General features: G+C 47.5%; 1 protein-coding gene across 1 annotated transcript in view; it reads right to left on the bottom strand.

Annotated features, from left to right (window-relative positions):
• LOC141055618 (solute carrier family 49 member A3-like) overlaps positions 1–15,731 on the bottom strand; it is an 88,996-nt gene that overhangs the window by 31,385 nt on the left and 41,880 nt on the right. The window contains exons 3-5 of the mRNA XM_073552262.1: positions 6,642–6,861; positions 6,469–6,545; positions 6,243–6,380 (exon numbers count right to left, since the gene is read on the bottom strand). Coding sequence (XP_073408363.1) covers positions 6,243–6,380; positions 6,469–6,545; positions 6,642–6,861 — 435 coding nt within the window. The remainder of the gene's footprint in view (positions 1–6,242; positions 6,381–6,468; positions 6,546–6,641; positions 6,862–15,731) is intronic.

Here is a 15,731-nt window from a genome sequence, read left to right as displayed (position 1 = left end):
TGGTGGGAGGTGTGGTTGGGAGGGCTGACGACAACGTTCAACCTGTTCAGGTGGGGGCCCGTCTTGCTACAGGCCTCAAGGACACCGGGGCTGAACGAACCCTCATCCGTCCTGGACTGGCGGCCCCTGAAGAGTTTGTTGAGGGGAAAACCCTGACTGTCACCGGGATTGGAGGCACCCGTTGTCCCTTGCCAGTGGCACGAGTTTTTCTTGACTGGGGTGCCGGGAGCGGGTTGAGGGAGGTGGGAGTGTCTGAAAATTTGCCCACTGATGTTTTATTGGGGACTGACTTGGGGAGGATGGTTGCATACTATGTCCCTGACACCCTTCCCCAAACTGATAATAAGGGTAACGTTAACCCTGATGATGTTGATGATGGGAAACTGAATGTGTTACCTGCTAATGCCTTGATGAGTAATGATGCAACTAACAACCATTCTTTCCCAAGGTATGATGCTGATGCTGATGTGAATGTACCAAAGCAAACTGATAACCATTCTTTTCCTAGGAATGATGATGTTGATGAATCTGTGCCGACTGAACACGTTAACCCTTTCTTTGAAACGGTAGATGTGTCCACAGGTACCGAGGTGCTCAGCCCCGTCACTCTGCGGAGTGAGACGGCTGAGGAACCCCTGGCAGGAGCAAGCAACGGTGCTCAAGAGAATGGGGAGGTGCATGGGGACCATGAGGAAGGTAATGCCATGCAGCTGACCAGTGCCACCGAGGAAGGTAACTGGCCCATAAGTAGCACTGCTCCTAAAGTGTTGGGGGTGGATGGGGAGGGAGAGCCTAGGGCAGCACCGGCTGGTGGGTCTGTAGAAATCCCCAGGGAGACAGCATACATAGCAGCTGTCACACGCAGTCAGAGTGCCCAGATCGCAGGTAACGCACTGTCTTCTGGACCCTCTGCTGCTACAGGAGAGACTGAACCAGAGGTGAACCCAGAGCCGGTTCCAGAGGGTCCCAGTAAAGGAGGTACCCTGACGTCACTTCTGGCAGCCTCCAGCATGGAGTTCCAGGCTGCTCTGCACTCAGATGCCAGCCTGGAGAAATTGAGAGGTCTCGCCGAGACGCCCACCTCCAAGTCTGATAAGGAGAGGGTGTTCTGGGAACGAGGAAGGTTGTACCGGGAGACAGTACCCGGAGATCCTAAAAAGGAGTGGTTGAGGGAAAGACAGCTGGTCGTCCCCTATCAGTTCAGAAGCGAGTTGTTGCGGATTGCCCATGAGATTCCACTCGCTGGACACTTGGGGATCAGCAAAACAAAGGCACAGCTGTCTCAACACTTCTATTGGCCCAAGATGGGGACAGATGTAACACACTACTGCCGCTCCTGTGCCACCTGTCAAAAAGTGGGTAAGGCGGGGCCTGCTCTTAAGGCTCCCCTTATTCCTTTGCCGGTGATAGAGGAGCCTTTCCAGAGAATCGCGGTGGACATTGTAGGACCGCTGTCCGTCCCCAGCAGCTCCGGAAAGCAATACATTCTCACCGTGGTAGACTACGCTACCCGGTACCCAGAGGCAGTAGCTCTGTCTTCAACCAGGGCAGATAAGGTGGCTGACGCACTGGTGAACATCTTTTCAAGAGTAGGATTTCCCAGGGAGATGCTTACCGATCAAGGGCCCCAATTCATGTCTCGCCTAATGGAGGCTCTCTGTGAGAAAATGCAGGTGACGCAGCTGGTATCGAGTCCGTATCACCCACAGACTAATGGTTTGTGTGAACGTTTCAACGGTACCCTCAAACAGATGCTCCGCATACTGGTTGAGACCCAAGGGCGCGACTGGGAGCGGTACCTCCCACACCTGCTGTTCGCTTACAGAGAAGTTCCGCAGGCCTCGACCGGGTTCTCCCCCTTCGAGCTCCTGTATGGCAGGCAAGTCCGGGGACCCCTTGGGTTGATAAGAGAATCCTGGGAAGATGAGCCAAACCCCACAGAAGTGTCCATCGTGGATTATGTCATGCGCTTCCGTGACAAGATGCAGACCTTGACGCAGTTGGTGCATGACAACCTGACGCAGGCTCAGGCTGACCAGAAGCACTGGTACGACCAGAACGCCCGGGAGCGGACCTACCAGGTGGGCCAAAAGGTGTGGGCGCTGGTCCCTGTACCAACGGATAAGCTTCAGGCAACCTGGGAAGGCCCGTACGTCGTCCACCAACAGCTCAACCCGGTCACCTACGTGGTCACGCTTGACCATGCTCGGGGTAGGCGCAAGGCCTTTCACGTCAACATGCTGAAGGCGCACTACGAACGTGAAGCTTGCATCCTACCGGTCTGCAATCTGCCAGAGGATGGGGAGGAAGATTCCCTCCTGGACATGCTGGCCCAGGCCAAGGCCAATGGGTCCATTGAGGACATGGAGATAAGTGGTTCGCTCACCGTGTCCCAGCGGTTGCAGTTGATGGCCACCCTGGAACTCTTCCGGCCCGTGTTCACCAACCGTCCTGGGAGGACGGAGTTAGCGGTTCATGAGGTGGACACCGGGAATCACGCCCCATTACGGCGAACACCTTATCGGATCTCTGAAACGGTGCAACAAGTCATGCGCCGAGAGGTCGATGAGATGTTAAGGCTGGGAGTGATTCGACGGTCAAAAGGTGCGTGGGCTTCACCTGTAGTCCTCGTTCCTAAAAAGGATCGAACCACCCGGTTCTGCGTGGACTACAGGGGGCTCAACGCCATCACAACCTCTGATGCCCACCCAATGCCGCGCATCGAGGATCTGCTCGAGCGGTTGACAAACGCCAACTACATATCCATCATGGATTTGAGTCGGGGATACTGGCAGATTCCCCTGAGCCCTGAGGCGCAGGAGAAATCCGCCTTTATCACCCCCTTTGGACTGTACGAGTCCACGGTCATGCCCTTCGGCATGAAGAATGCCCCTGCCACTTTCCAGCGGATGGTCAACCACCTGCTTCGGGGACTGGAGGAGTACGCAGTGGCGTACTTAGACGATATTGCCGTCTTCAGTTCCACCTGGGAGGAACACCTTCAGCACCTCCAGGAGGTGCTCAAGCGTCTTCACCAGGCAGGCCTGACCATCAAGCCGGGGAAGTGCCAGATAGGCATGCGCGAGGTCCACTACCTGGGGCACCGGGTAGGCGGGGGTTCCATGAGTCCGGAGCCAGAAAAAGTGGACGCAATCGTGTCCTGGCCCACCCCCAGGACCAAGAAACAGGTGAAGTCCTTCTTGGGCACTGCAGGGTACTATAGGCGGTTCGTACAGGACTATAGCGCCCTTGCCAAACCCTTGACTGACCTCACCAAGCAGAGGCTACCCCAAACAGTCAACTGGACAGATGACTGTGAGGCGGCTTTCCAAGCTTTGAAAGCAGCCCTGTGCAACTCTCCAGTGTTGAGAGCAGTCGACAGCAGTCGCCCGTTTCTGGTACAGACCGACGCCAGCGAGTTTGGCCTCGGTGCTGTGCTTAGCCAGGTCGACTCGGGGGACCAAGAGCACCCCGTGTTGTACCTGAGCCGGAAACTTTTGCCGAGGGAAGTGGCATACTCGACCATCGAGAAGGAGTGTCTGGCCATGGTGTGGGCACTGCAGCGTTTGCAGCCCTACCTGTATGGGCGCGCCTTCACGGTGGTAACCGACCACAACCCACTGAGCTGGTTGCACACCGTGTCGGGAACCAATGGAAGATTGCTCCGCTGGAGCCTTGCCCTTCAACAGTACGATTTTACTGTAAAACACAGGAAGGGCAGTGAAAACGGCAATGCCGATGGGTTGTCCCGCCGGGGCGAACCCGCTGAGGTGCGCATGGCCGATTACCGAGAGGTAATGCCTCCTTAGCGCCCTCTTAAGGGGGGAGGTGTGATGTACCATGTCTACAAGATATGTTTTCTGTTGCAATGTGCTAACAAATCCTCCATCCTAGGACATTGTAAACTGTCAGTAGTAGGAATTCCTTCCCCCCAGGTTTTATCAACCCTGCCACTTCCTCTGGAAGCGCAGGAATGTTAATTAGCTAGACCATCTTCCTCACACCATTTGCCTTCTCTCCTCTTCAGAGCGGGAAAAACTTCTTTGTTTGAAACGAATAAAACTATGAGAGACTATACCATAAGAACCAAATACCCTAGAGATATGAAAATCATATTTTTGTAACCTGAGCGGTCCCAGCTTCGAGACCGCGTATGTTTCGAAGTTCTACCCTGTCCAGAACATGAGATAGGATTTGCGCCCAAATGGACGGTCATATCGCATAGATGTTTGATGTTTTCTTGATGGGCTCATTACGCTGGGAAACATGATACCACTGATGAGTCCATACCAGCTTCTCCCATAAAGTTATAGCTAATCTAAGTTTTGTAGCCAAAACATAACTTGGATAAGAGAGGTGGGATCAACCCAGAATGCACCTCTCTGTGATGTCACATAGGAAAGTCTATAAGGCATTTCCTGGGCAAACCAGCTCAGAACAGCTCAAGTCGTCGTGCTAGAAGGACCCCAATGAGCGGAGAAGTGCAGCTCCGCCTCCACCCACCTTAAAGCCGCATGGTCTGCCTAAGGAACAATATGGAACTGTGAGTGTAATCTCTTTGTTTTCTCCACTTTTATTTTATACCTGTACTGTACATATTTTATGTCTCAATTTTATAGCAACTTTTATCTGTAATCACTGTCCTCTTTCGGAAAATAAATGAAATTATTTAGATCTGTCTCCATGCTCTAAGAATCGAACTATACGCCTTTGATAGATAATCGCTACTAATTCAAGGGGTTTGCCACGGACCCTCTTAATTTAACACTGTGAATTAAGTAACCGTGACTGGTGGCAGCGCGTTGTGTACGGCTATTACGGCTTGCTGGCAGTCTAGAAGGGTCTTATATTGCTGAGTAAGGGGCTTCAGCCACAGCATTGATAATTCCCTTACTGCAGAAGCCTAATTGCCGGTTCACAACAGGCAGCCCGTCCGGCGACTAATTATCCTAGGTGCAGTTCCCTGACTGACCTGAGGGTAAGGGGGGCGCCGGAGAGCTGCGAGTTCCAAAGTGGAACTGAGAAAGTGGGATATACATAAATCCCCGCAGTACTTGGAAGATTGATAGCAGTGGTGGGGCATCCAAATTAAACTCCCCCTGCGGCAAATTGTAGAGCGAGATTAGCTTGCTGGATATTTTTGGTCACATGGTGCCAGTGTTGGGATAACTAAGATAAGCCCCACTGCGCCTGTGATAGCCGTGTGCCGGCATTGTGTCACGCCCCTCCGTCCGCTGATACACCCGTGTCAGTGGTGGGACTGTGACATAGTGGTGACACAGGGTCCGCTGTCCGTCGCGTTTTGGTGGCAGCGGGACTCCCGTTAGTGTCGCCCGTAAGTGGACGAACGGCGGTGGGCTGTTCGTCACAACATATACTATTATTTTTTACTTATTACAGGGTATTTGCTCATTTTGGGTTTTTTTTCCTAGGTTATGTTTGCTAATGGCCACAGTGTGAATGTATACCCACACATTGCACTTATTCCAACATGTGCTCCAGCTCATTTCTTTAGCTTTCCTGTTGTGTCTAATAGCTACAGTCGAAGTTGAGTTCTGAAATTGGCTATTAAACATTTAAACACCACTGTCAATCTCTGACAACTGCAATTAAAAGGAACGCATGCTGGTGCTTGCATGTATTAGTTTCCATCAGCTTCCTATGAAGTGACCGCAGGGCATCAATGAGTTTCTATGGCAGTACTGAATTAAACTTAATAAATATACTTACTATAGATATTGTGCCTTCCACTCTATTTATGTAGGTTTTCTGTGCTTATTGGCCATTTATTTGATGCCCATTATAAAAATGTAATGTAGGGACAGAGATGCGGATTCCAGTGATGTATCACTTGTTCAGAAGTTTGTAGTAGTTTAAATCCAATTAGTGTTTTACCAGCAAGAGATTATCACTGCAGGACTAGATGTCTTGTGCCAGCCAGACCAGCTAATCTATGTAACCCCGCCCTCACCACTGATTAGCAGCTTGTTGATAATGTACAGTGTACACAGGAAGCTGCCAATCAGTGGTGGGGTGAGCTCAGCATTCATAGCACTAATAAATACCTCTGCAGCTGAGAAAACAGAGATTATATCAAAATTGCAACAAGTAGTCCAGTATGTGATACATCACTGGAATCAGGGTCTCTGTCTGTACATGATGCTGCTCTCAGACTCCATAGCTACTGAACTGCCCTTTAAGGCATCAAAGACAAAAGAATGGCACATGACTACAAAGCTTACCTGTTTTAAACCAGCAAAGAAAGGCTCAGAGGCAGAATGAACAGCGCTGGCTGAAGGTGGGGTTGGAGGGGCTTTTTCCTGAACTCCTGCTGTTGCTAAAATGCAGGCGAGTACAGCAGGAATGCCATATACACAATGCTTGAAATATAAAACATGGAAAAGTTAACTTTTATGTATCTGGTATGTATATGGTATGATTCAGATGTAACGATCTGATTTTACTTACCAATATTGGAAGGTCTTCAACTCTAGATACAATTACTGGAGACAATATGTTTGCCAGAAAAATGCCAAATGGATTCGCTGAATAAAGTAGAACAAAACGATTCTAGATAAACACAGTCTATTTCTGTAGATGGCATCCTACACAGTGAAAGCCATAAGCGAAATATTACTTACACATAGAGGCAATCATGTTTGCTGTGGCACGCTGATGTTCTGGAAACCACACCGCAGCAAGTTTAGCAGGAACGAAGAGCACCAGAGGCTGGGCCACCGCACAAATACTCTGTCCCACAAACAGGTAAACCAAGTTACTCCTCCCGGTATTCAAAAATGTGACCGCACTCACAGAACGTACTATACTGCCCGTCATGTTCAGCCAGGAACTGAGAATTATCTGCATGGACAAGAAGAAATGGTCAGTTACAGGATACCTATTGCAGGGTAATTAACTGATAACATTGGAATACATACATTTTATCATTTCAAATGTACGAGGGAAACTGTCACTAAGGCCACTTTCACACTTCAGGCTTTTTGAATCAGGCACCGTGCCGCATCGCCGGATCCATCATAAAATGTGAAAGCCGCATGTGCCGGATCCGGCTCATGCGGTTTCATCCGGTTTTCCATCCGTTTCGTCCGTTTTTTTACCGGATCTGGTTTTAGAAACGCCCCCAAAACGTTATTGGCTACTGGATAACTACAGGAAACCTATATACAATGGTTTTACACCCCTTGCTTGATAGGTTGTTGGAGATTGTTGGAGAGCAATAGGAAAAATTGAAGCTATTATTGCAAACATCCTGCAGATATATGTGGATTTCACTTTTGAGGCCAATCGTTTGGCAGTGATTGTCATGCAGAAGGAGAGAGAAAGACAGCATGTCATGCGTCTTCGCCGACGTCGGCTTTGGATTCACTCTATAACGGCACTGAGGATGACACGTGGGGTGTTTTCCACTTTATATCTTGAGTTGCGAGCAAATCCAGAGAAGTTTTCTAATTATGTGAGGATGAAAGTGGAAAGCTTTGACTTTCTGGTGGACCGGGTTGGAGAACTGATCCGGAGACATGATACCTACTGCTGCTTCTCCACCTCACCAGCAGAGCATTTGATGGTGACTCTACGGTAGGCCATTTTCTTTTTTTTCTACTCAAAAGCAGACTTATAACTGTTATGTTTCTCCTCCTGTTAAAGCCAATGTTTCTCCTCCTAACTGTAATGTTGTTGCTGGTATTTTGTATTAATTATTGTTTTTGATTTTTTCACAGATTCCTTGCAACTGGCGAATCCCTTTCCTCGCTACATTACCAGTATAGGATTGGGATTTCAACATTATCAGGTATCATCAAGCACACCTGCCGCGCATTGTAGGACTGTCTACGGGAAGAGTTTATCCCACAGCGCACAACAGAGAGGTGGCTGGAAATAGCTGACCAATTTTACAACATCTGTCAGTTTCCTAATTGCCTGGGTGCAGTTGACGGCAAGCACATCAGGATCACAAAACCAGCTGGTTCGGGATCTGAATTTTTTAACTATAAGAAATATTTTTCAATAGTCCTGATAGCGATTGCAGATGCTAAGTACAAATTCATTGCGGTGGATATTGGGGCCTATGGCTGCTCCAATGACTCCCAAGTTTTTAAACTGTCAGCAATGGGACGTAATTTGTATGGAAACACATTCCAATTTCCTCTTCCCAGACCGCTACCTCAAACTTCTGAGCCACCACTGCCATTTGTATGCATTGGGGATGAAGCTTTCCAACTGTCGGAACACTTGCTCAAGCCGTACGCAAGCAGAGACTTGACACCAATCAAAAGAGTGTTCAATTATCGGTTGACACGAGCGTGGAGGATGGTGGAATGTACATTTGGAATTTTGACCACAAAATAGAGAGTACTGTTGACCGCAATTAACATGAAAACTGACACTGTGGATGAGGTGGTCAAAGCATGTGTGGTCCTACATAATTTTGTTATTACCAAGAAACCGATTGCCATTGAAGACAATGATGTAGAAACCACCTTGAATGATTATCGCACTTTTAATGTTCGAAGTACTGTTGCAGTGTCCAGAATGAGGGACAAATTTGCTGAGTATTTTATGTCACCTGAAGGTAGAGTAGAATGGCAGGATGACATGGTTTGAGATTGTACTATCAGAGCTGTACCCTGTATGTAAGTATTGTACCTTTTTTATGTTGTGCCTTGTTGGATTTAGGTATTATACATTGTTTTACCCTCTGTTAAACCAGTATATACCTTGTTTTTTAAAAGTATTAAACCTTTTATCAAAGTATTTTACTCCCTGTATTGTCCCATTTTTAACCAACTCTTAAACCTTTATTTGACCATGTTTGGTTGGTATGTACCTTTTTTAAACCCAGTCATCCACATTTTACACATAATTTCACCTTCTACATTATGAAATAAATCAAATACACTGAAGCTGGTTCAATCAAAAAATAATTTATTTAACATAGTTTATAGAACCCCAAAAAAACTGTTGTTCAGGGCAACAATGCAAACCCATAAAAGCAATCTTTATTGCAACCCATGTCCAAACATTTGTTTATTGCAACCCATCATAAATTTACGAAACTTGGGGGTGGAAATAGTACTGGAGGGGCTCGCAGGGACCACTTCGACACTGGGATTTTGGAAGGTGGTTGGAATTGGGGAGGGTTCAGACACAAGAGGAGAAGGTACGCTGGGGAAAGAAGGTGAAGGGGAGAAAGTATGTGTAGGGGTAGACAAAACAACAGACGGGGCGGAAACAAAACTCTGGGAAGTGGATTGGGAGACAAAAGAGGTGTTGGGGATGGAATTTTGGACTTGAGACATGGAGGTGGAAGTAGACTTTTGGTAGTGGGCAGGGAGTACAGGTTGGGCTGGGGTAGGGAAATGGTACTGGGAAGGAGGCTGGTAAGGAGCAGGAGGTTGGTACTGGGGATGAAACTGGTATGGTACAGTAGGGGAAGGAAGGACAGAGGAAGGACGGGGGGAAGGTGCAGGAGAAAGTACTGGGGTGGGTGTAGGGGCTTGTGATGTTGCCTGAGCTAGAGCAACCTGGCAGGTTTGCATTACATGCATCTGCTGGTAAGGAGATAGCGTGTCCATGCGCTCTACTACTGCTCGAAAAAAAGTATGATGAGGAGATTGTCTTGAATCTAAATGCATCCTATCCAGACGCCTGCTCAAATCGACCATATCTTTACTAACAACAGTGAAGCCAGAGCTAATTTGTGCTGACATAATTTTTAATGCGTTCTGGAATGATGCATTTAGATGCAAGAACTCCTGCGTATACGTCTTTTCCTGACCCCTCTGACGCTGCCGCACACAACGCACAGGTGTCCCAGAGAAGGCAGCAGTGTCAGAGGGGTGGGGTAAAGGGAAAGCTACCTCGTAACCAGCAGCTTCATGTAACGAAGTCTGCAAAGATGCTCCAGCGCTGGTGGATGGGGCTGAGGGATCACACACGAGGGAAGGCTGGGAAGGTGCAGACGAGTCGTGTTATGATGAGTCACCAAAGGAGGAAAAAACAAAATACCAGCTAAGTCCAGAAAAACCAGAGAGGTTGGCACCTATCGGATTGCAGACCCCTGAACCTATCCACAACAACTAGCAGTAGCCGTGGGGGGTTCCTACGGTGCCCTAGACTCCTCGATCACAGCCGAAGAGCTACATAGCCTAAAGACAGAAAGGGGGAAAAACTAAACTGCCCCAGAGCTGACCCCAAAGCAATAGGCAGCCCCCAACATATAATGACGGTGAAGCAAGATGAAAACACCAACACAGATAGAAAGATAGGCTGAGCAAATGATGGGGCCCAAGCTAACTACACAGGACAGGATAGGAAAGCTGCTGTCTGCCATCTGTAAAAACCCTATCAAAATGAGCCAACCGACTGATAGGAAAAACAGGCCCTGAAGTCGCTAGGCTTCAAAAGACTATATCAGCACTCAGGTATATTCTGAAGACAGAGCAAAAGATCAACAGATCAGAGACAAAAATGGAATTCAGCTCACCCCCGGCCGGGGATGGCAGAACTCCCAAAAAACAAGGCAAAACAAAAACAAAGCTGAAGAGTACAAAGCAGAACAGAAAAACTTAGCTTTGAGATGCAGGAATCAGACTGGTCTCCAAGAATCCAGCAGGAAAATCACCAGCCAGGAAGAAGGGCGTTGGCAGCCTTATATCCAGTCCTCAATTCCAGCCACCCAGTTATCATCTAGCTGCCCAGGTGTTTGGTAATCAGTCTCACTACCTTGCTTCACCAGAGGAGGGAGTTCATCAGACCTCAATGGTGAAGGGAAAAATGAACTCACAACAGTACCTCCCCCTTGAGGAGGGGTCACCGAACTCTCATCCATGCCACCAGGGCGATCCGGGTGAGCCCGATGAAAGGCACGCACCAATCTTTCGGCATGAATATCAGAGGCAGAGACCCAAGAATTATCCTCCTGACCATAACCCTTCCACTTAACCAAATACTGGAGTCTCCGTCTAGCCAGACGGGAATCCAGTATCTTCTCTACCTCATATTCCATGTTACCTTCAACCAATATAGGGTCAGGAGGTGCCACCACAGGAACTACTGGTTCAACAATCCTCTTCAACAAGGACTTATGAAACACATTATAAATTTTAAATGTGACAGGAAGAGCCAACCGAAAAGAGACCGGATTAATAATCTCCAAAATCTTGTAAGGTCCAATAAATCTAGGCTTAAACTTAGGAGAAGCCACCTTCATAGCGATATTTTTTGATGACAACCAAACCATATCACCCACCTTAAACTGGGGACCAATGGTCCTACGCCGGTTGGAAAACCGCTGGGCCTTTTCCGGGGAGAGAGACAACTTATCCACTACTTGGTCCCAGATCTGGTGCATTATCTCCACCACAGTGTCAACACCTGGGCAGGCAGAAGGCTCCACCTGCCCTGAAGAAAATCGAGGGTGAAAACCAAAGTTACAAAAAAAAGGTGACATCAAAGTGGCAGAACTAGCTCTATTATTTAAAGCAAATTCGGCCAAGGGCAAAAATGAAACCCAGTCATCCTGATCAGCAGAAATAAAACATCTCAAATACGACTCCAAAGTCTGGTTTGTTCTCTCCGTCTGCCCATTGGTCTGAGGGTGAAACGCAGAGGAGAAGGACAACTGAATTCCCAGCTTGGAACAGAAAGTCCTCCAAAATCTAGACACAAACTGAACTCCTCTGTCAGATACAATGTTCTCAGGAATCCCGTGCAAGCGAACCACCTGTTGCAAAAACAAGGGCACCAACTCAGAGGAAGATGGCAACTTAGGGAGTGGTACAAGATGGACCATCTTAGAGAATCTATCACAAATCACCCAAATAACAGTCATTCTCTGAGAGACAGGCATATCAGAGATAAAATCCATTGAAATATGGGTCCATGGCCTCCTGGGCACCGGCAAAGGCATCAACAAGCCACTAGAGCGAGAACAAGGTTTAGACCAGGAGCAAGTCCCACTGGACTGCACAAAATTCCTGACATCACGAGACAAGGCGGGCCACCAAAAAGACCGACTCACCAGATCTCTAGTACCAAAAATACCTGGATGACCAGCCAATGCAGAGCAATGAACTTCAGACATCACTCTCTTCCTCCACTGGTCAGGAACATACAACTTTCCACTGGGACAACGCTCAGGTTTGTCCTCCTGAAACTCTTCCAGAGCACGTCTCAAATCGGGCGAGATGGCAGAAAGAACTACCCCCTCGCCTAAGATGGTAGCAGGCTTAGTCACAACAGGAGAATCAGCAAGGAAACTCCTAGAGAGGGTGTCTGCCTTGACATTCTTAGTGCCCGGAAGAAAAGAGACCACAAAATCAAAACGTGTGAAAAACAAGGCCCACCTAGCCTGTCTAGGATTCAAGCGCTTGGCCGACTCCAGGTAAATCAAATTCTTTTGGTCAGTAAGGACCACGACTTGGTGTTTGGCTCCCTCCAACCAATGTCTCCACTCCTCAAATGCCCATTTCATGGCCAACAGTTCCCGATTCCCCACATCATAGTTACGTTCGGATGGGGAGAACTTTCGGGAAAAGAAAGCACAAGGATTCATTTTAGATGTCACAGGATCTTTTTGGGACAACACCGCTCCTGCACCAATCTCAGAAGCGTCCACCTCCACCTGAAACGGGAGTGAGACATCAGGTTGCCGCAAAACCGGAGCAGAAGTGAATCTTCGCTTCAGCTCCTGAAAGGAAGAAACAGCCTCCGGAGACTAATTCAGCACATCAGCACCCTTCCTAGTCAAATCCGTCAATGGCTTGGCAATACCAGAAAAATTAGCTATAAATTTCTGATAAAAATTAGCAAAACCAAAAACTTCTGGAGGGCCTTCAAAGAAGTGGGCTGAACCCAATCATAAATGGCCTGTACCTTGGCCGGGTCCATTTCAATAGTTGACGGAGACAAAATAAATCCCAAAAATGAAACCCTCTGTACCCCAAAAAGACATTTCGATCCCTTGACATACAGGGAATTCTCCCTCAAAATCCGGAACACAGTCCGAACATGTTCCACATGAGAGTCCCAATTCTTGGAGAAGATCAAAATATCATCCAGATAGATAATCAAAAATTTATCCACAAAGTCTCAGAATATATCGTTCATGAAGCACTGGAAGACAGAAGGGACATTAGTGAGCCCAAAAGGCATCACCAGGTACTCAAAATGTCTCTCCGGAGTATTAAACGCCGTCTTCCATTCATCCCCATGCTTAATGCGAATAAGATTATACGCCCCCATGAGGTCAAGCTTGGTAAACCAGCAAGCACCTTTAACTCTGGAGAATAGATCAGAAATCAGGGGTAACGGATACTGATATTTAACAGTAATTTTGTTGAGGGCACGATAGTCAATACAAGGCCTTAATGAACCATCCTTTTTAGCCACGAAAAAAAAAAACAGCACCTAAGGGTGAAGAGGATGGTCTAATATGACCCTTCTCCAATGCCTCCTTAATATAGGATCGCATAGCCTCGTGCTCGGGTACAGATAAATTGAAAAGCCGACCCTTGGGGAATTTACACCCCGGGTTCAGCTCAATTGCACAGTCATAACTCCTATGAGGAGGCAAAGACGCAGACTCATTCTCACTAAATACATCATAAAAGTCAGCCAAATAGTCAGGAACATCATGCGACTGGGGAGAGGTGGAGAAAACAGGAGCATCACTAAGGGCACACCGACAACCCCAACTCACCACAGACAAAGATTTCCAATCCAGAACTGGATTATGGATTTGCAACCAGGGAAACCCCAGAACAATGGTATCATGCAAATTATGCAACACCAAAAATCTGCAATTTTCTTGATGGTCTGGGGCGACCCGCATTACCACCTGGGTCCAAAACTGAGGTTTATTCTTCGCCAAAGGAGTAGCATCAATACCCCTCAAAGGGATAGGCGTCCGCAGAGGTGTCATAGGAAATCCACAACGTTTAGCAAAATCCAAGTCCATCAGGTTCAGAGCTGCTCCTGAATCCACAAAAGCCTTGGCGGAAAATGTGGACAGGGAGCAGATCAGAGTAATTGCCAGAAGAAACTTAGGTTGAACACACCCACAGAAAACGTGTGTGCACAACGTTTCTCTCGTTTAGGGCAGACAGAAATAATATGCGAGGCATCTCCACACAAAAAAACACAGCTTATTACGCCTTCTGAACTCCTGACGTTGCACCCTAGACAAAACTCTATCACACTGCATAGGTTCAGAGATTTGTTCAACAGGTGGCAACATCTCTCGTGTAGTTTTGCGTTCACGTAAACGCCGATCCACCTGAATGGCTAATGACATAGAATCGTCAAGACCAGAGGGAACAGGAAATCCCACCATAGTATCTTTTACAGTTTCTGACAAACCCTTCCGAAAGAGGGCTGCCAAGGCACCATCATTCCAGGTAGTAAGGACCGCCCACTTTTGGAATTTTTGACAGTACAACTCTGCCGAATCCCGACCCTGGCTTAATGCCAACAGGGTCTTTTCAGCCTGATCAATAGCATTAGGTTCATCATACAACAACCCCAAGGCTTGAAAAAATGCTTTCACATTATTCAGAATAGGATCATCAGGTTTCAAAGAAAACGCCCAATCCTGGGGATCGCCGTGCAGCAAAGAGATGACAATTTTAACCTGCTGCGCGGAGTTCCCCGACGAGTTAGGCTTCAAGGCAAAAAATAATTTACAATTATTCTTGAAATTCAAGAATTTAGACCGATCCCCAAAAAACACATCAGGCGTGGGGATTTTTGGTTCAGCAGCATGTGAATGAGCAAGATAGGCGGAAATTCCCCGCACTTCAGCAGCGAGCTGCTCCACACGATCAGACAATTGCTTCATCTCCATTGAGAGAAAAATTCCCCCTACGGCCTCAGAGATATAGAGGAAAAAATCTGCACACAAAAAAAAAAAAAAAAAATTCTGACACTTTTTTTTTTCCCCCTTTTTTTTTTACAATTCTCTCCTGCTATTGAGTACCCTAGGATCTGCGGTATGGCTGGTGATTCTGTTATGATGAGTCACCGAAGGAGGAAAAAACAAAATACCAGCTAAGTCCAGAAAAACCAGAGAGGTTGGCAGCTATCGGATTGCAGACCCCTGAACCTATCCACAACAACTAGCAGTAGCCGTGGGGGGTTCCTACGGTGCCCTAGACTCCTCGATCACAGCCGGAGAGCTACATAGCCTAAAGACAGAAAGGGGGAAAAACTAAACTGCCCCAGAGCAGACCCCAAAGCAATAGGCAGCCCCAACATATAATGACGGTGAAGCAAGATGAAAACACCAACACAGATAGAAAGATAGGCTGAGCAAATGATGGGGCCCAAGCTAACTACACAGGACAGGATAGGAAAGCTGCTGTCTGCCATCCGCAAAAACCCTATCAAAATGAGCCAACCGACTGATAGGAAAAACAGGCCCTGAAGTCGCTAGGCTTCAAAAGTCTATATCAGCACTCAGGTATATTCTGAAGACAGAGCAAAAGATCAACAGATCAGAGACAAAAATGGAATTCAGCTCACCCCCGGCCAGGGATGGCAGAACTCCCAAAAAACAAGGCAAAACAAAAACAAAGCTGAAGAGTACAAAGCAGGAAACTTGATAGCTGGGCAGGATGGCTGGCAACTCCCAATGGATAGCTGGCAGGATGGCTGGCAACTCCTGATGGATGGAAGGATGGATGGATTGATTGAAGTCTTGCTGGATGACTCCT

The sequence above is a fragment of the Dendrobates tinctorius genome, unplaced genomic scaffold (assembly GCF_039654945.1).
Source record: "Dendrobates tinctorius isolate UK_male_01 unplaced genomic scaffold, ASM3965494v1 ptg000189l, whole genome shotgun sequence".
Taxonomy (NCBI): domain Eukaryota; kingdom Metazoa; phylum Chordata; class Amphibia; order Anura; family Dendrobatidae; genus Dendrobates; species Dendrobates tinctorius.
The sequence above is the reverse complement of the archived record's forward strand: the minus strand, read 5'-3'. Positions and strand labels throughout refer to the sequence as shown.